This window comes from Harpegnathos saltator, unplaced genomic scaffold (genome assembly GCF_003227715.2).
Source record: "Harpegnathos saltator strain DR-91 unplaced genomic scaffold, Hsal_v8.6 scaffold51, whole genome shotgun sequence".
NCBI lineage: Eukaryota > Metazoa > Arthropoda > Insecta > Hymenoptera > Formicidae > Harpegnathos > Harpegnathos saltator.
Window position 1 is genome coordinate 1040470 of NW_020230327.1, and position 25552 is coordinate 1066021.

The following is a 25552-nucleotide window of genomic DNA, read 5'->3' on the forward strand; positions in this document are numbered from 1 at the left end:
AGGAAGGAATTCGTCGCTCCGATACACTTTTTGCTCGACGCACCTTCAAGGTGCGACGCTTTTCCGTTTTTCTTCCCGCCATCGCGAGTGCCGGCCGCGGGATATTCGCAGCGACGTTGACTTCGATGTTAATCCAGCTGATGTCGAGGAAGGAGAAAAATAAAAAAAAAAAAGAATAAAGTTTTTCCAGGCGAAAACACGATCCGAGCCGACAGCCTTTGGCTGTCTTTCGATTATCGATACGGCGCAGGTGTCACTTCCGCTGAAGGCGGTCTTCGGGCGGACTTCGGGCAGTCGTCGGTGCAGCCTCGTACAAGCGATCATGAGAGACGCGGAGTGTATAAATATCGTTATCCGTGTCTAGGATAATATCGCAGTCGATACTTTTGCCTTCGACACCGCAAGCTTAGGTGTGACTCGCTCGCGCGTGGGATATGAGCGTGATACTTCGCCTGCGCAAGAATCGCGCAAGTATCGCGTATCGTGCACGTTCTGCGTGTCAGTCCGAGCTGCACCGCGGCATAGTACGGCACGCTCGTTCGGCTGCATCGTACATCGCGACGGACGGCGACGCGACTCGCTCCTGCGGAGATCGATCGTGTCGGAGGAAAAGCGCAGCAAATTGTCCCCTCGAGGAGTGCCGCCCTGCTGAAAGTACGAATAAATTACGTCCCGAGCACACGACATGTCCGGGCGCGATCGCGCGACCAGTCGTTCCTCTCGGTGCTTCTCTCGCAAGCTGCGCCTTCGAATCGCGAGATGTGCAGGGTGCAGTGGTGCGCTGCTTAGAATTCCATTTAATTCGCGGCCGCAGGTGAGACGGTGGACACGTGGACGAGCGTGTGTCAAGTGAGCCGACGGGGAGTGCTTGTTATTCACGGCGTACCGCTTGGCGGCTTTATTTACTTTACAATGTATTTCGTCGCCGGTCGCGGACTCTCGTGACGTAACTTGTGCTCATTCCTGTAATAAGCGCGCGCGTTCAGTCCAAGAAGCGGCGCGGCCCGTTTGCTTCGTACTCGTGTAAATTGTAATTAATTGCAACCAGCGCAGTCGCGGCTTGATTACGTTCGCTCGGAGGTGCGTATGCTCTTCAGGGGAAACTGTAACGTCGATTAATTACATTTCAAAAATGTTACGTCAACATGCGTCTCTGTTTGCCGCGTTTACGCAATTGCGTGCACGCAATTGTTGTCAGCCACTTTGTTCGAGCGGTTTTCATTCGATCGGTATATTATTCGGCGGCAAACCGTATTCACGATTCCGAGGTGTTTTCACGACTTGCGACTTGAAATCATGTTACGTTATTGTTACGGTAACATCTGCCGTCTCTACTGTTGACGTACACATGTACGTCGTGTTTGCTACCGCAAGTCGGAAACAGTCGCAAAGTTGTAAGGATCGATTGAGGTCGTACATAGTCACACAAATATGTAGACATTTTTCATGACTGCCGAGTGCCGAATCCGTTGTCGTTGAAATTCCTGCCGGCTATATCAGAGAAATTGGACGGCAATTTGGAGAGTTGTGTGTGATTAATGAGACGCTATTAGCTCCATATCGGATATTCGTAACGGAGGGGAATGACGTTTAAATTGAAAGAAACGCGCAGGAAGGTCCTCTGTATGTCTTGTGTTTCTGGAGTGACGCGTTCTATAATTCTTCACTCGCGCCGCGCGCAAACCCGCTTTCTGCGATTTCAACCCCTCGATTTGCACGTGCCACCCCTACGCGCGCGATGTCTATCGCGCGTTTTTCGTTCTAGGGTCGCTGAGACTGCACTGAGGGGCGAACGCGTCGGGAAGAAAAGATCGATCGCTATCGAATTGGACTGAAAATCCTCCAAACTGGGCGACGGGAAGGGAAAACATCGAAGAGTCAGAATGGCGGACGAAAGTCAACAGAGTCAACAGCCTGTTGCGAAGGGCCACCGGATTTTGAGCCATCTGCCGATCGCCATCAAAGTGCTCGAAGTGGCGAGTATTCAGTCTTCAGTTCTTTTCGTTAAAGTAGGAGTTAGAGTAGGGGAAATTTGGGACGTGTCTAAATTTACTTATCCTGCAAACGGGGCTTAAAATACACCGTAACACACGACACGATATAATTGTTATCCAAGCATTGCAAATTATTACATTGCGGGAGCAAGAGATCTTGCTAATTGGAAGATGATAATCAAATTATCTAAGTGATACGGAAACTCAGGCTTGGTTTGATGATTTTGAAAGGCAAGAGGAAGGAGGGCGAAAGAAAAGAGGAGGAGCGAGAAACAAAAGCTGTAGACGAGAAGGTATTATTATGGCCACTCTTTATATCTCCGTTATTAAGTCGCGAATTCCAGTTATCACTTATGAAATCATTTGTTTAGCAGTTTGCCGTTAGCGCAGTGACGTTAATATACCAATACACAACAGCCAGCACTTTTTATAACGCATTCTTACTTTCGAGCATTTCGAAATGTTTTTCAAGGTACATTTTAGCATTTAATTAGACATGTTTCCTCGTTATTATTAAACTCGTTATTATTAAAATTGTCATACGAATATATGTATAATTGGGTATTTTGTTTGTTACTCGACATTTTATTCGGCTGTACATCTTTCATGTTATGCAAAGATAAATGAAACAACATAACATTTTGCTAATGCGGTCCCATAAGACCGCTGATAAATACCATCTCTTTTTCGAGGTTTTTATACCAAAGTAATTATTCGATAAGTCGATTCTAATCAGTACTCCACCGTTGCACTTACGTTTGCATTACATTGCTGTCTTTCTGGCAGATTGTATTTCCTAACAAGTGAGTCGATATTCACATAAAAATTTCGCAGTTATATTCATTATTATTATTTCCCTTCTAAGAGTTTAATTTGAATAAAATTAATTTGAATAATTTCATAAGTAGACACTTATTATTTTAAACAAGATCAATTTTTTGTATCAGTTTTAGTGGGAGGCCACATTATACCACCCCATTTTCTCGTCGACTCATTACGCTGTGTTGCCACACATTTTTATAAATAACATCCTAAGTAATAAACATTACGTAAGTTTGAGTCTATATTCGATGAAACAACACTGTGACAAATGTAAGCGTTCAGTTCTCACTTGAAAATATTGATTATTGACAAAGTTATTGTACAAAGTGTGAATGGAAGGCCATAATACCACCTTCTCCTCTGTCATCATACGTACGAAAAAGTCAAAGCGTTGCGCAATGCATGTTGTTATCGTTCATCTTTTAATTTTTTTATTTGCACTGTTCGACTTTGACATCCTCTTCATCTCGTATGCGTCGCTCTTGACGAAGCGTTTAACCTCAGTGCAGATAGTGGCCATTTTTGCGATCGGTCTGGCGGTCGATCCGATGAACTCGTTCCAGCGGATTTTCAACAAGCCGCGATTCAAGCTAGACGATGCCGCTACTATTTACATCACGGTCGCCGGCTATATCCTCATCAATACGCTCTTCATCCTCGGCCACATGCTGGGCGATCGCGTGCCGAAAAGAACGGTAATGTCTTTTCTGTTATAATACATTGCGGGCTAATATTTTATAAATGAAAATCACTTCTCGAAGTTACTTCTTGCCTCGCGGCTTGCTTACGTTCTTTCTGCGCAGTTTCTGTGGTCTACTTCTTTTTTTCTACACAGAAAGAAAGAAAGCTTCTATACTTTGCATACTCTTGCTTATACAGTCTATAAGATAAAAGTTTGCAAAGTCGCAAGGAACTATAATCTCTAAAGCTGTTTGTCTGGTCGTGTAATGAATAGTTTATTGTGTATTATTTATATGACATTTTTCTCTCTTTTCTTTCACCGAGATAAATTTTCATAGAAGTCACTTCGCACCCCTCCCCCGGGTGACGAAACAGATGTTAATTTTTAAATATTAATAAATATTAAATGTTAATTAATTTCTAATTCAGAAAGTCACGTAAATATGAGGAAATTGACGATCACTTGTCGAGAGATCGTTTATTGATTTTCCACGGATCGCGTGCAGATTCCTAAAGCCGATGCTGTGAATACGTTTCGCTGTACACATCTCTGCTATACTTTATCCGTGTGTCCGTAAGGCACCATTGACTACAACTACGATACGTCTAGTCCATTTGTACAGCTGAGTCATTACGCAGGCAGCGACTGCGTATGCGTTAATTAGCGAAGGCATCAAGGCCTCGTTATGAGAGAGATACGCTGTAACTCCGACGTCGCGCGTACTACGCGCGCGTTTAAAAGTGTGTCTCCGAATAAAATTCATGCGATGTTTGCCGATCGCGCGACGCGAGCGATCAGAGCAGATATCGAAATATCGGAGCAATTTAGCATGAGTCACTCGACCCAAAACTTCCCAGTTGCATAAATCCCACGTACGCACCGATGTTTTATTACGAGGGACAATCGATAGCATTCGCGGCAGACCTTGACAAACAACAGGAATGCATCTCGACTTCCTAGTTGTGTAAACGCGACGAAACATACGTACACATACACGTACACACACCGCACACACAAGTGATAAAATTTTATTTTCTAGTGCGATTAATTGTTGCGATAACGCATTTATTGCCTTAATTAGAAAAACAAACGTCGAAAAAGAATTTACAGCAAACAACAGCTTTAGGAGCTCAATCGCACAAAGATACAGTTTAATCCTGCCAGAGAGTTAAATTTTAAAAGGCACAAGTTGCACAAGTTGCAAAGGTCTCACCAAACTTTTCGTTTGGTTATTAAAAATGAGAAATTACCGGGATTATTGCAGGTTGTACTTCTAACGGCAAAAGCCGCGTATTCAATTGCCAATTGATTGACTGTTGCAGTTGTTAATGTTTGCGTCCGTGGGTGCACTAATGCACGTCGTAGCCGGAAGTTTGATGGTCCATAATTGGCGCAACATCAGTGGTCGTTATTTTTATGTGTACAACAATGAGATTCATCCCAGCAAGCAGTACATGGACATGCTCATATCCGCAGCAGTGTTTACGTTCGTGAATGCGGCAGTATTTATCGCGGAGATTATCGCCATATTGAGATACTCGTGAATTGCACATTTTTATGAAAGATACGACGATCCAAAGAAGTTAAAGCGTGTACGAGTATCGCCAAAGTTATGAATAATCTCTTTAAAATGAACCAGATAACCAGGAAAGTTCGATTTTTGACAGCAAAGAGAGAGAGAGAGAGAGAGAGAGAGAGAGAGAGAGAGAAAATAAAACATTAATCAAACCTGGACCGTGTACGAAGGTAACATGCATTAATTCATCGAAGACGAAGAGACAGTTTTAATATAATATATAAGTTGCTACTTATTATATAAAATATAGAACAATGTAAAAAACAATTCTTAGAAATGCAGAGGACATTCTTACGATTTCTATCAAAGCTGCACGAAATTTCCTGGTTATATACAGGGTGTCCGGAATGTGATCATTAATATTTTGTGTACTGGTAGAACTCGTTAAAACAATTAAAAAAGTCCTGTGCCATTTTACAATTTTTTCAATAGTTATTCCGTAATTAATTAAAATGTGTAAACGAATGAGCGCACGAGAAAGCGACAGGACGGGCTATGTGTATAAGAAGATAGCTTACCTCGCGCGGCGAGAGGCAACCGTAAGCGACAAGAGGCGTGCGCGCGCGACGAGGAGCGAGCGAGCGAGCGAGCGCAAGCGACAAGAGGCGGCCGCCCAGCGCTCTCTACGCGCTCATTGGCTCACATGTTTCAATTAATAACTCGATAACTATTGCCAATTTGACATTGTGGTACATGACTTTTTTTCTCGGCTACACCCAATCTACCAGTACACAAAATATTAATGATCACATTCCGGACACCCTGTATAGTATAAAAAAAATATATATATACATATATTGAAAATTTATTATTAACTCGTTGAGACCAATTTTACTAAGCATTTTAAAATTTACGAGTGACCAAATGTTAAATCGACATATACCAATATTTTATAAATTCTACGTGATAGAGATTTTAACGATTTGTAGAACCAAATGGATTGCATTTAAGAAATTGTTAGGAAGAGATGTAACACATCTACCCCGAATGAAGATAGTGTAAATCTATCATAAATCTTTGACAAGTATTAATTTTGTAAATCAACTGACATAAATAAGCAACGTAATCGAAATTTATCTACGTATTATAGGTATGATAATAGTAGTATAATAATAGTAATTATATTTGTATTTTTGTCGCAATGATTATATATGGTAATTAAATAACGTGTAAGTAACATCGTACATGTATATGCGTGTAATTATTATCAGGACAGTTCGCAATAACAACCGATATAGTTGTACTAATCTTATATATTAGTATAGTTATGCAGTGTAATAAGATAGAATATGCGAAATCGCAATCATCGCGCGTAATCGCCGCAATTTGGAATAATTCTTTGCTATAACGGCGAAATATTTATTCGCGAACGAATCCGTCCACTTTTTGTATTTAAAAGGCATTTATTTCTGTAGAGTGTAGAATGTTCAAATAAGAAAGGTTTTAGACTATTTTTAAGATATTGTTGATGGGAGAGATTCATTTACATTTATCTTCTTCGTATCTCTCTCACTGCCTTATCTATTTTCAGTTTATCTCTCTGTCTGTAGTAAAATATGTTACAAATATGTACACATTTACACATTAACAAGAATACGAATTGTAGAGAGAATAAGTATGAGAGAAAAATAAACATATCTCTTGTCTAAACATTTATTATGGCTAACTTCGCTCTGACCGATTGTCAGAGAGAAATCCGATTAACCTGCCACGATGTTTTTCACGGTCGACCGAGGTTATTGTAAAAAGCTGCGCGAAACCACTTATCGGATGCGTTGCACAAGAATTCCGTCATGATCGGACAGCCGCACGATTTTACACAGAGTTACATTACACCTGTAGCCTGCGAGGACATTCCACCTGTGGCGAAACCGATACGTGTCATCCAGTTTGTTAGCAGATTATACGTACTACAGATGAAATTATCCGAACTCTTTTCGTTTGATTTACCCCGAGCGAAATTAATTCAAACACTTGTTTAGTAGCGAATCTATTCTAGACGAAAATAATTAATTGCCGATTAATCGACTTATTCTGAGGAAGAAAGGATAAATTCCGTATTGTTTGACTTAACATAAACGATACTAAACGTCTCGGTTCGTTGTACTTATAATTGGAGCAATTTGCATTAAAATCTAGCTACTGGTGGCGGCGATTTTCGCATTAACCGTGTACACGATCTCCAGCAGTAGCCCGTACGAGAAAATCGAAGAATTACTTTTAACGTCGCTTTACACAACTTTCCTCTTTATTGCTGTGATAGATATGATCAGTCAACTTAGCGGCGAGCCGATAACAGACACACCGGTCAGTATTAGTTCTTGCGGTTATTACTTCGTTTTATCAATATGAGCAAATATTGACAAAGAGTTTCGAGAGAAACTCCATTAATTCCTGCGTCCGTTAATTTCCATAAGGGAGATGTTTAATATTAATACGAGTTATTTATGCATAGATGTTTCTGTTTGGAGTGGTGGGTACAGTTTTATTCCTGATGGCAGCGTTCGGCATTTTCTTCGTCACAAACAGAGCGGGTGTGACTCAAATATGGCGATTGATGACGAGTATAGCGTTATCAAGTGTTTGCAGTTTATTGTATCTGTTGGATGTTCTTCTAATCTATTTATATGGCTATTAAATAAATATATATATGCACACACACCTATATACTTTCCTGGAAATATATAACTAAATATAGAGGAAAAGGTGATATTATGGCCTACCAGTTTGTACAATATATAATTTTGCTAATAAATTATATTTTAAATGGAAAACAACACAATTTTGTATTTGTTAAATTGTTGTTTAATCAATTGTAGAGCTGTGTAATGTTTTTTTCTATATATTACTTAGGGTTGCATAATGAGCGAAAAAGAAAAAAGTGGCAATATGACTCTCTACTAAAATAGGTTTAACAAATTGGTTTTATTTAAAAAAGTACAATGTTTCGTGGCATTTATATTAAATTCATATATTTTATATTTATATATAAATTTTTATATTTACGCAAAATAAACTTAGTACGCAACGTAAATTATAGATTAGCAGTAAAGCTACATACTCAATCGATTTTTCGAGAGACTATTTCGATATAAAAACCTCTGAAAGGAGATTAAATACTGTTTAAGGAGCCGTATTAACAAAATATCATGCTACTGTTTAATTTTGCATAACTTAGAAAGTGTACAACCGAGTAAACTGTTAAATAATTAACAAAACGCCTAAGCGTAAATATATTCATGTGATAATACGTCCAAATTTAAAAAATGAGGAAGCAGATGTAATTAAATGCTAAAATGTATCTTGAAAATGTTCCGATACGCTCGAAAGCTAAAACTTTGTTATAATAAATGTTGGTTATTGTATATTGGCGTATATATTTATTTATTTTATTCACGAGGTAAATCCCTTTTTTACTTTTTATAAATTTTACTAAGAAAAAGAAAAAATAAGAAAATTATCTACATAAACATACAAAAAAGAATGGATACCGGTTTTCGGAGGTAGGTCATAAAAATTTACACTTAACAATGATTGAAATTTTGCATAACAAGATCATAAAATAAAAGAAAGAAAAAGAAAAAAATCAATTTCTAGGATAATGTATGTATGTAGATTAATGACGCAACGCTGATACAACGGCCAACTTCGCGCGCGGTCTGTTTAAACATTCTAATAGCATATTACCGCCATTGTGTAACAATGGGCTAAACTGATTAATGATTCCATAAGTAGTCCCTAATTAAAAGAGCTTATTATACTTATAAGAGCCATAATAATATCTTCTCCTTTATTTAACAAACCATTATATGTATGTATGTTTCCTAATATATTTATATATATTCTAAGTTATATAATATATATGTATGTTTCCTAATATATTTATTTATTTATTTAGTTATTTATTTATGAAGAAAAATGCAGAAATATATGGAGTATCGTTTCCCTTAAAACATTTCCTCATGAAAATTCCGCAAACGCGCGCGAAGTTGGCCGTTAGAATGATATTATGGAAACGGCATTGATTGGAGAAACAAAAGTATATGCAATATGTCCGCGAACTTTCAAAGTGACATTTCCCTGTGTTATTTACCGCAACTTTGCGTTAATATTCGAAGAAGTCGCTTGAATAATGAAGCTGTCGCAACACAAGATGACGAAATGTGTGTTGACTATGATAAAGCCGTTGAGGATATTTCAATTCGTGCGTACCGGATTTCTCCTTACTCTATCCGATATGTTATCGGAATATTTATGGATCAATATAAAATCATCGTATAAAATTATTATTAATGATTACATCTTCTTTCGGGGTAGCTCGTGGTGTTGTTGCTATTCGCGTGTACAGTCTACATGGTTACCTTGGATCCTACGCCGATAAGCGCTCTGGCCTGCATTCTATTAATCGTCCTATCAGGCATCTACGTCTTCATTTTAGCCATCGAGTTGATCGGACAATTTTCCAAGAATGGCTCTCACGTTTTTCCGGTAACGTACTTGTACTCTATCCACCATTCTTGTCACTCAATTTAGAGGAGACCATTTTATAAAAAGATTCATCTTAAACAACATATATTTTTTTACCTCGGAAATTATATAATTATGTCTCTTCCGAGAAAATCAATGTGTAATAAAAATTGACAGGCTGGAAGATAATATCTGGCAATTATTGCATGTTCCTATTGTGTCACTAATACAACTGTAAAATTAATTGCAAACATTACGGTAAGAGCAGTTATTGTATTGTTACAGATGCTTGCGTTTTCCTTACTTGGTGCTTTCCTCTTCACGATTGCCGGAATTATGCTATTTTTGAACGCCTATACGGAGCACGCGGAACAGATAGTAGCTATAGCATTATGCTTACTGACAGCGATAATCTTTCTCATTGATATCACCATGGTGCTCGCGTGAGTCTTTATTTATCAACTAATTATATATATCCTGGAAACGAAAGACTCGGGGTTGATCGAATAATCTTTTTTATACCTTCATAGATTTTGGAAGAGGAAATGCTCACACTGCAGACGATGTTGCATTGAAGCAACAGAAGGTTTGATTCGCAAAAGCGAAGAACCACATGTCACCATTGTCGAGGTGAGTATTCACGGAGAAAATTTTTATTTGACGAAAAACGCATAATAAATGGGTGTAATTCGTATTCCATATGTGAGTGTCTAAAAAAAAGAAGGTTCGGGATCTTAAGAGCAGACAGTATTCACAAAATGGAGGATAAAATCCAGATAAACATGGCTCGAAAAATTAATATCGTCAGAGTTATGAACAATTATTTGTTTTAATTAGAGCAAGTGACTTACTCGCCTCTGATGCACGGCCATACATGAAACGCATTACTGCCATTTCTTGATTAGAATAACACGATGTCATTCTTACACGTGAAAAGCTCTCTGCAACTGTTCACTGTTTATGAGAATATGTGACTTACAATCGTTTGGTGAAACGTGTGTAAAAATGAGAAGAAAATATATATTTGTTTACATTTCAAACAAGAGCGAAGAGATTGTTTTAGGGACTCCTTTAGAACATAGTATTTTCTTCACCGATGAATGATAAGGACAAATTGCATCAGAGAATACAAAAGCACCAGAAGCGAGTAAGTCATTTGCTAATTAAAATAAATAACTGTTCATAACTCCAACAATATTACTTTTTCGATCCATGTTTATTAAGATTTTTTTCCTCTATTTTGTGGATACTATGTGCTCTTAAAGTCCTGAATCCTTTTTTTTTAATGTCCTACATAGGTGTAGGTGAATATTTATTAATTGTGCATAAATACCTTAAGAAATAATTTAATCTTTATCAATTAAATCTATTCGATTCTAGTAATTTTATTTGATATCTGTTTCGTTTTAAATGGCATTTTTCTCGAATAAATGTAGGCCAAGCAAGACACAACGACCAGCATAAGTGACATCCGACTGCCGAGTGAGTTTGAAAGTGTTGCGAAAGAGATGTCGTTACCGGAACATTATTATCGGAAAGTGCAGAATATTCGGCGCCGACAATACGTCGATTGTCCAACCTGCGTGCCGTCGTTATGTAATCTCGGCGTCGCTCAGATCCAGACAGAACCAAAGGACACTTCTGCGGTGGAGATTCAAGTGAGTTATATTCGATTCGATCGGCCAAGTGTCACTAATCGACTGTAAACCAATCTCCTTCGTGTTTTAATTTATTCAGTTTGAGAGAATATCTTCCTCCGGGCATTTTTCATATTTCAACGAAAAGAAAAGTCCAATTGATCTTTCGGGTTAGAGGATCTAATGGTTAAACGAGTGAGATTGACAAAGTGGACACGAACCTAGGACGTTGTAATCTTTCGGGCCAATTTTTCACTCTTCATATTATACCGCCATATCAATGTCTACGTATGTGAACAGACCCCGACGGCCATCACAAGGGAGACACCGATACAGACATTGAGCAAATGCGAATTTTGCCAGCGACTGATGCCACCTAGCGAGGAATCCACATGCGGACCGTTATGCTCGCAGGACCCATCGCAATGGACCGCTTATCCCGCCATTTTGCAAGTCATTCGCGGAATCGGCATGTGTTGTCCCAAGTAATTTGTGCACAAACGCCCTTCTGACTGTTGTATCGAGAACTTGGGACACAATACACAGAACTCTTCCACAGGTGCAAGTGTCCAAGTGATGCTACGCAAACGCAGCCGCCGCAGCAGTCTGCGAAAAAGAGCACGAAACAGCAGCAACAACAAGTACCGGCTTCTTCACATAAAGATGATACGAGTGAAAGAACAGAGCAGGTTGCGAGTAAATCTGACATAATAATTAGATCAAAGTCCTTCAATAATTCAGGATGAAGGACTTGTCGTGGCGCGAGCAAAAAGGCCGTTTCACAGTTCAATTTTTGTCACACGAGGCTTTTGACGCTTGCCGCGTCAACTTCTCAGACTACTTTTCAATCGTTTCGCTCGCGTTCTTGAAAAGTACAAGCCTGACCCTGAATCTCGCGGTATTAATGTGTCGTCGCTATGCTGTTAAACGACAATTCTCATTAAAGGTTCCGTGAGTAAGAACGATAGCAAAAAACATGAGACTTCCGCGGAAACGACGGAATCTGTCACTCCCGTTTTCTACATGACAGCGACCAAAAGATATCAAACTCCACCAAATCGCCATGTAGACCCTGTGTATGTTGTTACTCTTAATAATCTGTGTAACGATGCAAAGCAATCGGAAGCGTTTGAGAGGGAATTGCGAAAAATAAAAAAAAATTGGAAATTACAATTTATCCATGTTCAATTAATCTTAGCTACAAAGGAAAAATCGAAATGACAGAGGCAAGAGGAAGGACGAGACAAACAGACGACGATGCGTCAATGCGAGACGTCGGCCGGGTTCTCGCGAAAGGAACAATCGCGACGATTGCGAAAGATGAGAAGTCCAATAGAGACTCGACGACCGTTGAGCCTGTGACGGAACAGGTGAAAGAGAAAACCTTCGTGACCTTGCAGGAGAACAGTCGAGAGAAGAATACTGCAAAAGACGAAGACACATCGTTGATTGATAAAGAGAGAATCGAAAAGGAAGTAGAAGAATTAGTCGAGGAAGCGAAATATAACGTCTACTTTAGTGGAGTGAACAGAGGAAGAGGAGGAGGCGAAGGTCAAACCAAAATTTGGAGACAGTTTGCGTGCACATCGGAACAGGGAAACATGGCGAAGGTCAAACAGTCGCCGGGACCTTCAGTTTCCACACAACTGTAAGTGTATATTATCTTACGGTATGATGAATGAATTTTTTATTTATATCTTATAGACGTTAAATTGATTCTCAATATCACATCCCAGACAGCCAAACTTGCGCGAACAAATTTCGAGCAGTTTGCTATTAATTTTTGATGGCAGATAGGTAATACATTTGATGCAGGTCTGTGTCATCAAATTCTGTTGCGCCAACTGCCGCCAAATATGCAACAGAGCTTGCCGCTGGGAAACTTGCAGCAAAAACCGCGCAAACTTTGCTGCGCATAACTTAGCAAGGCAAGGTTAGGTTAGGTTAGGTTAGGTTAAGTTATGCGCAGCAAGGTTTGCGCGGTTTTTGCTGCAAATTTAATGCAAGTTATCCGGCAGCAGGCCTTGATGCCAAAACACGAGCTGAATGCGGACACGGATGGCTATAATTTTAATATGGGTTTTTGAATTTGCTGTAAATTAGCGCGCAATTTGCTCACTGGGATTGTCTGAAAAAATGGATAATTCAATACGAACAATGATCGTATTTTAGGAACACCACGCGCATCACATCGCCGACCGGTAGAGCGAGATCTAAAACGTTCCCCCATTTGAAGTTGAACAAAGTGGACCCTGTTGAGGCAATGACTATGTAAGGCAAACAAAAGCTCTCGCAAATTACAATAAATCGAGTATGATAAATAGACAAAGCTGCAATACGAGCTAATCGTCTCGTCAGGAGTATCATTTAGTGTATCATTTAGTAATTGAATACAATTTTATTTATTTAGAAGTATATCTGAAGAGGATCATGTCAGTGGAAGACCAAGGCACGAAATATCACACGAAACAACGCACGTTAATCGAACTGCTAGAGGAGTATGAGACGTTCACGTTGTTAAATGATCAAGTTCTGGAAAATCGCAATTCCAACATCTTTGCCATATCTGTTCGTATTTCAGGACGAATTCACTGAATTGTCGAGCCCTGTGGATCGTCAAATGACAGATGCTTGCCCCTCTTGCGAGCGACAGAAGGTGTGAACGGCAATTGATATCACTTATCTTGTCAGTCCGAAATTTAGTTTTTAGGTCAAAGTCTCGTTATGTCTGAGATTAACGAGATTTCGATCTAAAATTAAAAAATTAACGATTATATGCTTTCTAGGATCTCACACCCACCTCAGATAATTATAGATATTATACTGTTTATATGGACAAAAGGAGATACTTGTGCGAATTGTGTGCACCGTTAAGTTGTAAAAAGGTAATGGCGCAAACTCGTCCAACGCGAATATGCTTGTTTACTGAAGGAAAAAAGAAATTATCATCCCATACGTTCGGTTAAAAAATTCGTTCTGTAATTGCGCAGAGCTCATCAATGATACATCGGAAATCTCTTAAATTCGCCGTTGAAAACAATTTTCGTTAATTTAAAAAATCAATTTGCTGACAGAAAAATATTTTTGTGCACTTTAGGTGACACGCAAGATTAACGTCGCAAAGGGACTGCGGTGTAGTAATTGTGGAGTCTCTCTTCAAGTCGTTGATGTAAGTTGAAACAGTGACCCAGTAATGATCATCGAAATTAGGTTTCCTGGATACTTGCTGCGTTCATCTTGATTTATGACGTTAGAAGCGAGAAAATACATGCTCAAAATCCCGCCTAATGCGTTAAAATAAAAGAATGACGTTCCAAAAAATGATACTTGCAGTCAATTAGTTGCAAAAAGGGCAAATATTTCATTTAACGGAACGAGATACGAGATTGACTCTGACGTGCGTTGTCAAAGTCATCACTCTGAACAACACTCGAAAGCTTATTGTTTATTAAAAAGCTTAACAAAAGTTGTTAAAAATCCTGTGAAAATTAAGAGAACTATGATCTTAGCAATATATGTCAAAAAAGTGAAAGATATAAAAATTATATATGAAAAATAGAAAAGAGATGTGTATGTAAAAATATTCCGAACTTTCCTTCCAAGTCAACAATCAATAAATTATTGTAAAATTAACGCTTAACTGACCTTTTCAGCTTATCTTTTCTTATAATTTTATCATGTTAATTTTGCGATAGCTTATCGGTTGTATGTGTGTGCGTTAAAATAATAGGAGTGTTCGGAATATTTTGTAGGTGATTAGTCGCAAGCGTCGGTTGCATTTTTTGGTATATTTCTTTATTTCGACGTACTTTGCAGAAATTTTGCGCGTGCATTTTCTCCTTTTTAACTATCTCGTTGATGACTGCGGTGAGATCCAAGAACCTTAAGGAACGTAAATATTCTTTTACTCACAGAGAAATCCATTGAAATCAAAGGCCTGCCCGAAGTGCAGCCGATCGCAAAAATATGCAGATTCTCGTTACTCCATGTGAAGCATCATGATTTTGGTGTGACTAATGAGACTTCTCACGTCATGAGGTATGTATTGTGTGAGACGTGAAAGGAAAAATTGTGCAAATCGATTTCTTAAAAATTTATTCCTACAATAATTTTCGTTACAAACAGAGATGAGGAATACAGTTTGTCTTTTCGTAGTATGCGCGCGAAAATATATAGAAGAATAGCAGCACTGATTGTGTGTTGTTGATTATGGATCGTAACTGTGTAACAATGTTGCTAGAAGAGAACATGATTCCATACTTTGGTAATATTCTTCAAAACACGATTGTTCTTATGTATTATTCGTAATCCGCTTATCGCTGCAATACTACTTAATGTCATTTATACGATTCTCCAGTTCAGTCTTGTACTCGTGAGATATAGCATGATAAATATGATCTTACGTAATTACTGATGATGTGTTTTTTGAAACTTTCCTGTTGCTCAAAACATGTACTGATGGTAAAAACATAACATGTATTAATGATAAAAACATAACGATAAAAAATCTAATATTTTTAAAAGTTATATCGATAGCCCGTAGATGATACATCTCGCTTTTAAATATAACAGATACCAATATATATAGTATATAATACCAAACAAAAAACAGATATATATTGGATTCGATGAAACTTAATCCGATGTAAATCTGCAATTTCGTAAACGCCTTTTCGTAAACGAACCGCGATTGCGCAAAAAAAAACGAAAAAGAGACATATGTCTACAGATGCCTACGATGATACGTAGCTTCGAAGATAATAACATATAATAGCTATATTGTTACTGTTAAAATGTCGTAAAATATAAAACGAATTATAGATTAAAGAAACTGTAACGAGTTTAACGGGACATGCATTAAAAAAAAAAAAAAATCTTATTCTACTTACAACTGCTACAACAACTTTTGGAGATCGTTTTAACGTAAAAAAAGGAAAGTAATATTCTAATGATTGCTGTATTGTAGTACGTAAAATAAACATAAAAACCGTCTCTTTGGTATTCAAACGCAGCCATTTTCTAAAATACCCGTAAAGTGTCAAAAAGAAAAAAAGATCCCAATCATCATGGCAAAACGCGATCGGGTGTTTGTTTCAAGATCGGTCTTGGATGTCTTCCGTCATTAGCATCATTAGATAATACATTGCTAGATGTGTTCTCCAGTAAGACTCTTCGCGCGTGTCTTTGCGCAAATTTCGGCATATTCTGAATTTTCGCCGACTGAGCATTACCAGTGTACGAGAACGAGACCGCGGCGTTATTCTCCGTCTTTATTGGAGTCTTCGCAGGCCGCATTTTGCGATCGTTCTTCTTTCTACCTGAGATAAAAACTCGATCTATCGCGAGCGATTCACCGTCTGTTTGCGAATAATTATGTTGATAACTTGGCACAGACGTACTCATCTGAGGAATGTTGCGGAAATAGTTGAATATTAAATACTGCTCATAGGATGCATCTTGTGGATGCTGAGCCGCGGGTGACGCAGGCGATTGCGGCATGAAATATGACGTTTCAGGTACAGAACAATTCTGGTACAACGGAACCTGATGCGGAACAACGTCAGTGACAATCGGGTAACCAGGATCAGCTCTTTCGTTGGCCAAATGATAGTGATACTTGTCGTGATAATTTAAGACATTAGTATTGTTCGTACACTGATATGTCTTGGGGTTATATATATTTAACGACGTATGTTCTATGTTGTTCTCCCAACTACATCTTGGTATATCTAACATTTTCGTGGACAATCCATGCTTCTTCGGGCTGGTAGATCTCACAGGCGAGCGGGGTAACTGAGAGACCAAGCTAGAGTTCCACATATCAAAGTTGCGAAAGTTATCCTTGTTAGAATCCTTCAGGGATATCTTATTCTTTGCAACATCGCAATGTCCATCTAGTTGCGCCTCGTTGGCATGTGTATTTACATCCTCTGTTACATCCGCTGTTTTATTACATGACTCAAGTAGAGAGTCGTTCAGTGCAGCTGACATGGTTAACATATTGGAGTAACGCGTGTTATTGGAACCGTGGGTATTCTTAGAGCGATTGATTTCCATGTCATCGGGTGGACAGATCGGTGAAATTGACTTTGAAGTTGATAAATGCGTAGACTTCTTATTGTATTGCAGATGCTTTCGAGTAATCTGCACATCGCCTTTACAGTCTACTGTGCCACGGTCTTCGTACTGATGACATCAAGACGTGATTTACAAAGAGGAAGTTAGATTTTGTTGTAACTAGCGTTGTCAATATTCAGTTTATATTAACAATACTAGTTGAAACAATAATATAGGCTTAACTATAACGACGTAGATATCAATTCCAAAAGATGTATAAGTTTAATGGACATTTTAATTTTTCAAGATTTCTTTTGTCGCGTATCTATTAAGCACTATGTACTGTTCTTCATTAACTTTTCTGATATTGTTCTTGATTGTTCTTCCTAAACTATGAATAGTCAAATATATAGTATGTATAAGATACTCATAAGATGATAGAAGATATTCTTTCGAAATGTTTTGAGAACAATAAGATGTTGCAATGTCAGCATTAAAAGGGAATTGTAATCTTTTAGACATTTTGATAAGATGTATTGATGTGAACATCTTGACAAAACTTTCGCGTTTGTTATGCAAGTAGCTATAATAAAGTGAGTTAGAAAGCAGAATCGTTAATTTTGAATTGTAATTGATATGTGTCGATATAATTTAGCCATTATAAGGAGTGATTACCAGAATATGAAGAGAATTCAAACTTACGCTGTAAGTCGTTTGTAAAATACATTTCATTTTCTTTTCATTGCGAAAGAACTTTATTATTAACAATAAACTACTGTCATATTAGAATGTATACTTCATTGTTATATTCGTCTAAAAAACGAAATTAGAAAATTCAGAAACGACACTAAGCTAAGTTCTCGGGTCAGACTTCCCTTAATTCATCGACGATAAACATCGTCAATATCAGATGAATTCTTATGTTGTTCATTGGATTATAACTAATAATTATTTCTCTTCTGTAACTTTAACTGTAACTGTAACTGAAGTTTCTTACATTAAAGATGGTTTGGATAACCTTTGGAAACCTTTAGGAACTAAGATGATATGCTTTCGAAATGTTGAGTGTAAACCGATAAGATGTTGCAATACCAACGTCAAAAACAGTTACGTGATTAACTTATAGAACAAACAATCTCTGCTTGTTACAGATAACCAACATATCCCAATCCGTCGAGTGACTTCAAATCTGTATCGAAAATATTCTCATCTTCTGAGACTTTTAGTGTGAATGCAAGGAATATTATATTTGTATTTGAAATTTTATAAAACATAGTGACACATAATCTATTGTATATATGTATATAAGTAGATACAAATATATTCAATTACATAAGCTAACAAAAAATTTGTTGTCAAATAACTCTAATTAAAATAAGTGTTGCTTATAAATATCTAATCACAAAGAAATATTGGCGAAATTGCTGCCAACATGTCAGATTTTAATATTGCTTTAAATTAAAAAATGAGTAATCAACAATTTGTAAGAAAAAAGTTTCTATGTTATCTAATCTATACAAAGAAAAGAAGATACTTCTTCAGACTCTCATTCCCTTCGAGATCCCAGACAATTTCTTAAAGACAAAATTAGCACTTCATTACCTGATCAAAATCAATCAAAGATTCTTTGTAGTATGTGTCTAAGATTCACTACAGAACATTTGCTGTAGAATTAAATCCACAACTTTAAGAGCACGAGCAAATTATGTTCTTTTGAAACATTGCTAACTCAACTTTACATCTTATATCATTGCAAGATTTGAGAACAATTTTAAATACTTACCAGATAAAGAAAACTAATTACAATGTTAAAAATGTGAAAACAAGTGAAATACATTATTAGCACATATATAATCATATGTGGGAAACCTACTCACAGAGTATGATGTAAGAATTGATACGATTACTTTATCTTGAAATTCAACTACATAATTTAGAGAATTACTAAACATCTCTAATAAAAAATTACCAACTAACCCTAAATATCATAATCACATACCATTTCAGCCTTAGCTAGATAGATCCAGAGTTTGCGCCACGTGCTGAATTTATTTTGGTCGCTGAAGTTGTATCGCATTTCCTTAGAGGCATATCGAGTCGACAGAGGACTACGATAATCGCAGTACTCGTTTTGCACTTTAGAAACGCTCATTGTTGAGAAAAAAACTCGCGCAAACGTCTGAGATGACCGCGTGAATGAAACTACCCACACAAACAATCAGCGCCAGCTGGCAATCTTGTCAAGTTCAGTCAAACTTAACTGTATAGTTGCTAGGTGCAATATATTGCGACGCTACAGCGCATGCGTGAGAGACGTAGGAGCTCTACGAAAGCATATGCCAATGACGGCAATAAAGCGCATCGCAGGGTCCATGGAGGGACCCACGCTATCCGATCAGCTGTCTTCCCGCATTTCTTGCGCGAGTGCCTTATCTCAGGTTATGTTGTCCAGTGGATACTAAATACAGTTACGTTACATTAACATTATAATTTCTCACTCGACCATGTCACTGTTACATAATACTTGTATTATGTAAACAATGTAACAATGACATTGTTAAGTGAAAAATTGTAATGTAGATTGAGAATTACTATCGAACCAATTAAAATAACCACGATTTAGATTATCTAATTTACTCGATTGCAATTCTCAATGCATAGTATAATATATGCGCTATAATACCTTAAAAGAGATACGATACTGAGACTTTTACTCAAGCAGCGTGCTTACGTCATCTCACGCATGCGCTGCATAGCGTCGCAATATATTGCATCTAGCAACTATGCGGCTGACTGAGCCTGGAGAATGGATTAAAAGCACGCAAGCGCCTCATAGTGGAAAAGAAGGAAAACTATTTCAAACAGTTGCTATCTTGCTCCGCCGATGATCCAGAAATAAATCAACTTATTAGATGTCACTTCAAATGTTGATTCTTTGACTCAAATAGTTTACTATATCATAATAATAAGTATTTTAATTTGAATTCTCAATCCTAATTTGTCATCTTCTGTTAATTGCGCTTTGTTACATAAATTCATAGTGTTCAACTGTCTGATCAAATAAACATACACATTCTAATATGACATGTGTGTTCAATGAACATCTTAGTCTTTTTTCTACAATTATCTATAAACATTATACGAATTATAAACAATGTATTACATTCTTATAAAATTTGATTTTTTATAAATAAAGAACAAAGTTATAGTTTGAAATCTCTTCTCTGCATTTATTTCCAATTCTAATTGAAGCAAAAAGATACAAGAGAATTTATGTTAAACATTTTCAATAATCCTAAGAAATGCCACTATTATTAAATTCTATAAAAATAATCAAATCCAAAAGTGGAAATTTGAATAACTATATAAGATCTTAATGCTTCAATATCAATTGAAATCTCGTTTATTCATAAACTTGTTAAAGAACTTGTTAAGTTCAAGATAATTTCCTACTTACCACATTAGAAGGATCCCAATCAACATGTGCCCATTCTACATGCACTTCATTGCATTTAAAAAGTCTTTCTGGTCTTAATTTACGTCTTGCTAAAGCCGCATTACGATGAGACTTAAATGATACTATAGCATATGCTGCATTATGATTGAGGAATCGATAAATTGATACAAACTCAATATCCCATGCTGATGCATAGATCACCTACACATGCAATAAAGAAAGATAAACAGATATAATAAAAAATAAAAATAAAATAAATAAAATATCTATATAATATATTCATGTAGTTGCTGTTAACAAGTTTATTTATTTTAGCATTATCTACTACCGCATAGCACTATAATATATAATTATAAAAGGAGCATAATTAAAATATAAATATAAAGATATAAACAAAAAAACTTACCCTAACAACCTCCTCTGATGTAATATGCCATGGCAGAGGACCAACATAGAGTTTGCAATTATTCACACTCGCTAAAACACGTATTTTTTTGCCTGGCAAAATTTCATATTGATCTAACTGTGCAATGGCCTTTGCTGCATTCTCTGGATTTGTATACATAATGAAACAATATCCTCTTGTTAATTCAGCCATGTCCACCATTAACCGGATTTGGAAGATCTCGCCTACTATTTTGAACAATGGATATAAGGTATCTTCAAAAATTGTCTTAGGAATCCGACCAACAAAGATCTCGCAATCAATTCCTGGTGTTGGACCACTCCATCGGATTGGTTGAATGCTGAGAATTCTTTGGCCATTAATTTGAGTAGAGAGAAGGTTATTCTCATGTAGAAGCCGAAGAATATTTTTGTGTGTTTGTAATTGACGACGTAAAGCAGGAGACATCAGTGAGAATGTTGGTTTGTTTTCATCACCTATGTAATATTAAAGATATAATGTTACAAATATTATCATATATTCAGATATACTAAATCAAATACATCAATATTATAATTTATGAATTTTAATAATTTAGAAATATATATACATATATTTCTAAATTAATTATATATATATATATATACACATATATATAAACACACACAACATATATCAACATAACAGAATAATAATATTCTCAAATGTATAATTTTTAACTAGAAATTTTAATTATGAACGTAACTTCAAGTCAGAAGTATAAAACTATTTATGAAAATAACAATAAATATAATACAAGAGTTCCTTATCTAACATAAAACATTAATGACAAACATTACATTACAGTATCTATAAAAGAATTGACCAGATTTTACAATTACTTCATTCATATTATTTATATCATTATATTCATATTATATAATATTATTTCAGATGATATATTTCAATTCATAGAAATTTAAATTTGGACATTTGAAGAAGAAGTGAAGAAGTGAAAAACATTTTGATAGAAAAGATATAAATCAACAATATAATTACAAAGAATACAAAATGTTTCGTGCGTTTAACAAAATTACAAATTAATTAACTATATTCATTATTCTTACATTTTTTATTACTCTTTTTCTATTCTCTATTACTCTTACTATTACTATTACTATCTCTATTACTATTACTATTTTTCTATTACTCATTTTCTATTACTCTTGTTTCTATTATTAATACCACTGCTTGTTAGAGACAAAAGAAATGTTGCCAAGTTATAGCTCATACAGCAAGGATAGTTGTAGCAACATTGCTACAGCGTTATAACATTGCATATATATTTTTTGTCCAATATATATGTATATACATATATGTACACATATATATATGTTTATCCAATATATATATATGCATATTTTTTATTATATTATTATATATATATATATATTGCATACTATCTGTGCTATATGAAAATTTATATATTTATAAATATGATATGTAATAATTAATAACTTGACATATTTGTACCTGTATCCAAAAACATTTGTTTAATTTTTATATTTGCAAAACTACATTTGCACAGTTTACAAATTATCAAGAAATGAATTTTCACTACAAAGTATATAAGCAAAAGGAAGAATATATCTAGTACACCATCACCCTTATTAACGTTTCCCAAAGGAGACGATCCTTTTTCCACAGTATCAGTGCCCACAGTATCTTCATTTTCGATGGTAGAATAATCTGACCACAATAAAAACTCGTCACTTGTCTGATCAAACTCACGATTTTCTTCCTTCTTGCTATTTCTTCTCCGACCTCTCCTACGACTCTCCTTCGATTTGCTGTTATCCATCGCGACACGTTTCCAATCAACAAATCATCTGACTGTTACCAGAATAATTATAAGTTATAAATATAAGAATATATATATATGTATATATATATATATGTGAGTGTGTGTGTGTATGTATGCATGCATGCATGCATAATGTTGCAACATTCAACAAACGATTTATTGACAGAACACGTAAAGAACGAACCTGATCCCACTATCACAAAGAACACAGGTACTCTGTTGTCCTCGACAAAGGACGTTGAAGGCGGATCTATCAGGATTGGCCGATATTTCAACGTGGAAGGGATAACTGTTTGTCTTTCTTCTTATGAGTATGACATTTCTCTTACTCTTTAGCTTTCAGGGAACGAGCGAACCGCACATGTTGGCACGCTTTTCATCTGTTGCTTTCCCGCCGGCTGAACTCCTACGCGTGTCGATTGATCGCGGCGACTGACAATGGATCCGATCACGCATTGTGCTCGCGGTCGATACGTTCATTGCGCACAAGTGTGCGCGGTTCCAACAGACGGATACGAATATTCCGAAATGTACAAACTTTGTCCTGGAAACTCTTTGCATATTAGTTTTCTCTCTTGTAATTATAATTTCTTCAAACTCACTTCTTATATAAAAAACCTCCATTTGAAACAAAAGATTGTTAATTATCCACATGGAATATTACGATCAATTCAACAGAACCTTTTTGAAATTCTTTTTTGAATTTGAATGGAACTTTTTTTCCTGCAATCTGATTAATTTTATCTTTTAGCCCCTGGTTACACCAATTTATAAAATGTCATCGTCATCTCGTTTAAATTTTACAGGTAAAACTTCAATTAGCATATTGATTTACTTGCAGTAATTAAACTGACCCTAACATCGGATTTGAGTTTCGAAATAAACGTTCGATGATGATTAAAAAAAGAAATCATTTCTATGAACACTCTTATCAGGTAAAAGTACCAATTGTCAAGCATATCCTTATATCCGGACATTTATACAAAACAATTATATCAAAACTCGTGGAGGCAGATAGAACAGATTAAAGCGCACAAAAAAATCTCACACCGTTTTGCGATGTTCGCAATAATTGTCGAGTTATTAATTATAGAAATCTGATGAATGGGAGCGCGCGCTGAAATGGTATTGGACGAGCATTCAAAGACGGGGGTAGACCCCCGTGTAGAAAAGGATGCCCTTTGTTTCGTCTGTGCGTTCTCTCTCGCACACTTCTGTATGACAGCAGCTGTACACCTCGGGGTGAGCTGAAGGCACAGTGATCTAAGTTGATCATTATATCGGAAAAAAATAAAAAACGGCGGCTGCACTGTCGTACAAGTTAACAACTGTCTATTCCTCTTCCATCGAGAATAGGAGTGGGGGAGAAAACGCACAGATAAAACAGAGTGCATCCTTTTCTACGTGGCTTTATCTTCACTCCTCGAACGCGCAGTCCAGATATATCATGTCTATGGGTCCAATCAATTTACCAACTGTTGCCAGCGCGCGGAGAGGGAAAGGATAATGCTAGTCGCTAGTCTTATCTCGCCGTGCGTCGATAACAATTGCTAGATCAATTGGGCCGCGCTCTTGCCTGAGTGACTGCAATGCTCCTCCAATCATCCATCTCGGCGCGCGTTCATTCATCAGATTTCTATAATTAATAACTCGATAATTATTGCGAATATCGTAAAACGATATGGGACTCTTTTTCTTGTTCACCTTAATCCGTTCTACGCTGCCACGAATTCTCACGCAAATTATTTTGGAACACCCTATATATACAGAAACTTAATATCATCGATCTCAAATATTTTCTCTGGTGTAACATTAACATTTAATTGAAATCTATTAATATAGAAAAATAATTGCATGATGAATGATTTCAAATATCGTAAAAATTAGTATCCAACGAAAAAGAAAATTATAACGTGATTAGATACGAAACATGTTTTGACGACGTTTCTAACATTTTGTTAAGATGTTTGACATATTTGTTAAGATATTTCTTATTTATTTTATTGTTTTTATCTTATGAATATTAGAGGATTCAATCAGAAAATGAAGAATAATTATAAGAATGCATTTTGTTAATAAAAAAAAGTTATTTATAACTAAATTTTATAAGTCTAGCTACAGTAATTTCATAAATGCCTAGTAATCGACCACATGTTTAATTAGCGATGCAACTCATTTTGATGACACATGTACTTACGATTACCAATAAACAAACTGAGGAATAACTGATATTAAAATTATTTTCATAAGTACTTTTATAAATAAGGCTATATAATAGTATTGTCAAGATTAGTTAAAAAAATAAATAGATATTCTATGCGTTAAGTGAACGTTTTGATCACTTCTATCATAACCTTTATAATATCTACTCGTATCATAAGGGATGTTTCGGACTGCCGGTCCACCCTTTTGAAATGAAGAGGAATAGTTTTTAGCAAAAATCTCAAAAATTTTCATAACTAAATCGGGCACGCTCTATCTAATAGTGATATTTTCAACCTCTGGCACTGAACTTATTAGAAAATAAAGAGATTTGATAAAAAAAATAAAGGCGCAAAAAGTAAGAAACTTAATTAAACAGCCGATAATTCAAAATAAAGTATATAATTATTATCTTATACAAAACATATAG

The 25552-nt window shown here is 36.3% G+C and overlaps 5 protein-coding genes across 12 annotated transcripts in view; 3 read left to right on the forward strand and 2 right to left on the reverse strand.

The window, feature by feature from the left end:
* The window catches only part of Adsl (adenylosuccinate lyase), a 30381-nt gene extending 10890 nt beyond the window's left edge, over positions 1-19491 (reverse strand). Inside the window, exon 1 of the mRNA XM_011139375.3 lies at positions 19235-19491. Within this exon, the coding sequence (XP_011137677.1) occupies positions 19235-19387 (153 nt within the window). The 5' untranslated portion in view covers positions 19388-19491. The remainder of the gene's footprint in view (positions 1-19234) is intronic.
* LOC105182158 (uncharacterized) lies at positions 391-5245 on the forward strand. Of its 4 annotated transcripts, none has more exons than XM_011139371.3 (4): positions 391-814; positions 1766-1976; positions 3326-3511; positions 4821-5245. In XM_011139371.3, exons 2-4 carry the CDS (start codon positions 1884-1886, stop codon positions 5040-5042), a joined length of 501 nt encoding a protein of 166 aa, XP_011137673.1. In that variant the 5' UTR covers positions 391-814; positions 1766-1883; the 3' UTR covers positions 5043-5245. The 4 variants fall into 4 exon arrangements, with proteins under 4 accessions (XP_011137673.1, XP_011137672.1, XP_011137675.1 ...); XM_011139370.3 differs by having other exon boundaries at positions 393-654; XM_011139373.3 differs by lacking the exon at positions 391-814 and adding an exon at positions 847-1080.
* Positions 9707-11752, forward strand: LOC105182157 (uncharacterized). The gene is made up of 3 exons (XM_025302747.1): positions 9707-10171; positions 10978-11199; positions 11479-11752. Exons 2-3 carry the CDS (start codon positions 11050-11052, stop codon positions 11665-11667), a joined length of 339 nt encoding a protein of 112 aa, XP_025158532.1. The 5' UTR covers positions 9707-10171; positions 10978-11049; the 3' UTR covers positions 11668-11752.
* On the forward strand, positions 12393-14610 carry LOC112589449 (uncharacterized). 3 transcript variants are annotated; one of them, XR_003113558.1, is made up of 4 exons: positions 12393-12826; positions 13351-13449; positions 13589-14063; positions 14276-14610. XR_003113558.1 is itself a non-coding variant. In XM_025302746.1 (3 exons), exons 1-3 carry the CDS (start codon positions 12396-12398, stop codon positions 13680-13682), a joined length of 624 nt encoding a protein of 207 aa, XP_025158531.1. In that variant the 5' UTR covers positions 12393-12395; the 3' UTR covers positions 13683-14610. The 3 variants fall into 3 exon arrangements, 1 of the variants encoding a protein (XP_025158531.1); XR_003113557.1 differs by having other exon boundaries at positions 13589-13834; positions 13965-14610; XM_025302746.1 differs by having other exon boundaries at positions 13589-14610.
* LOC105182168 (probable RNA-binding protein 46) lies at positions 15257-23475 on the reverse strand. 3 transcript variants are annotated; one of them, XM_019840929.2, is made up of 5 exons: positions 23250-23475; positions 22722-22949; positions 21099-21574; positions 20693-20893; positions 15257-17364 (listed from the first exon to the last, which is right to left on the reverse strand). In XM_019840929.2, exons 2-5 carry the CDS (start codon positions 22915-22917, stop codon positions 16243-16245), a joined length of 1995 nt encoding a protein of 664 aa, XP_019696488.1. In that variant the 5' UTR covers positions 22918-22949; positions 23250-23475; the 3' UTR covers positions 15257-16242. The 3 variants fall into 3 exon arrangements, with proteins under 3 accessions (XP_019696488.1, XP_019696487.1, XP_019696489.1); XM_019840928.2 differs by having other exon boundaries at positions 23105-23475; XM_019840930.2 differs by having other exon boundaries at positions 22848-22949; positions 23105-23470.
* Positions 23476-25552: the final 2077 nt, after the last annotated feature.

Bases quoted from the DNA above. Each gene is read 5' to 3' on its own strand.
- LOC105182157 (XM_025302747.1), top strand. From the start codon at position 11,050: ATGTCGTTACCGGAACATTATTATCGGAAAGTGCAGAATATTCGGCGC. The intron at 11,200-11,478 runs GTGAGTTATATT...GTATGTGAACAG, and splicing joins CTTCTGCGGTGGAGATTCAA to ACCCCGACGGCCATCACAAG.
- LOC112589449 (XM_025302746.1), top strand. From the start codon at position 12,396: ATGACAGAGGCAAGAGGAAGGACGAGACAAACAGACGACGATGCGTCA. The intron at 12,827-13,350 runs GTAAGTGTATAT...ATCGTATTTTAG, and splicing joins CCTTCAGTTTCCACACAACT to GAACACCACGCGCATCACAT. The intron at 13,450-13,588 runs GTAAGGCAAACA...TTATTTATTTAG, and splicing joins CCTGTTGAGGCAATGACTAT to AAGTATATCTGAAGAGGATC.
- LOC105182158 (XM_011139371.3), top strand. From the start codon at position 1,884: ATGGCGGACGAAAGTCAACAGAGTCAACAGCCTGTTGCGAAGGGCCAC. The intron at 1,977-3,325 runs GCGAGTATTCAG...ACCTCAGTGCAG, and splicing joins CCATCAAAGTGCTCGAAGTG to ATAGTGGCCATTTTTGCGAT. The intron at 3,512-4,820 runs GTAATGTCTTTT...TGACTGTTGCAG, and splicing joins ATCGCGTGCCGAAAAGAACG to TTGTTAATGTTTGCGTCCGT.
- LOC105182168 (XM_019840929.2), bottom strand. From the start codon at position 22,917: ATGGATAACAGCAAATCGAAGGAGAGTCGTAGGAGAGGTCGGAGAAGA. The intron at 21,575-22,721 runs GTGATGGTGTAC...AATATTACATAG, and splicing joins TTTGGGAAACGTTAATAAGG to GTGATGAAAACAAACCAACA. The intron at 17,365-20,692 runs GTAAGTAGGAAA...TGATGTCATCAG, and splicing joins ATTGGGATCCTTCTAATGTG to TACGAAGACCGTGGCACAGT.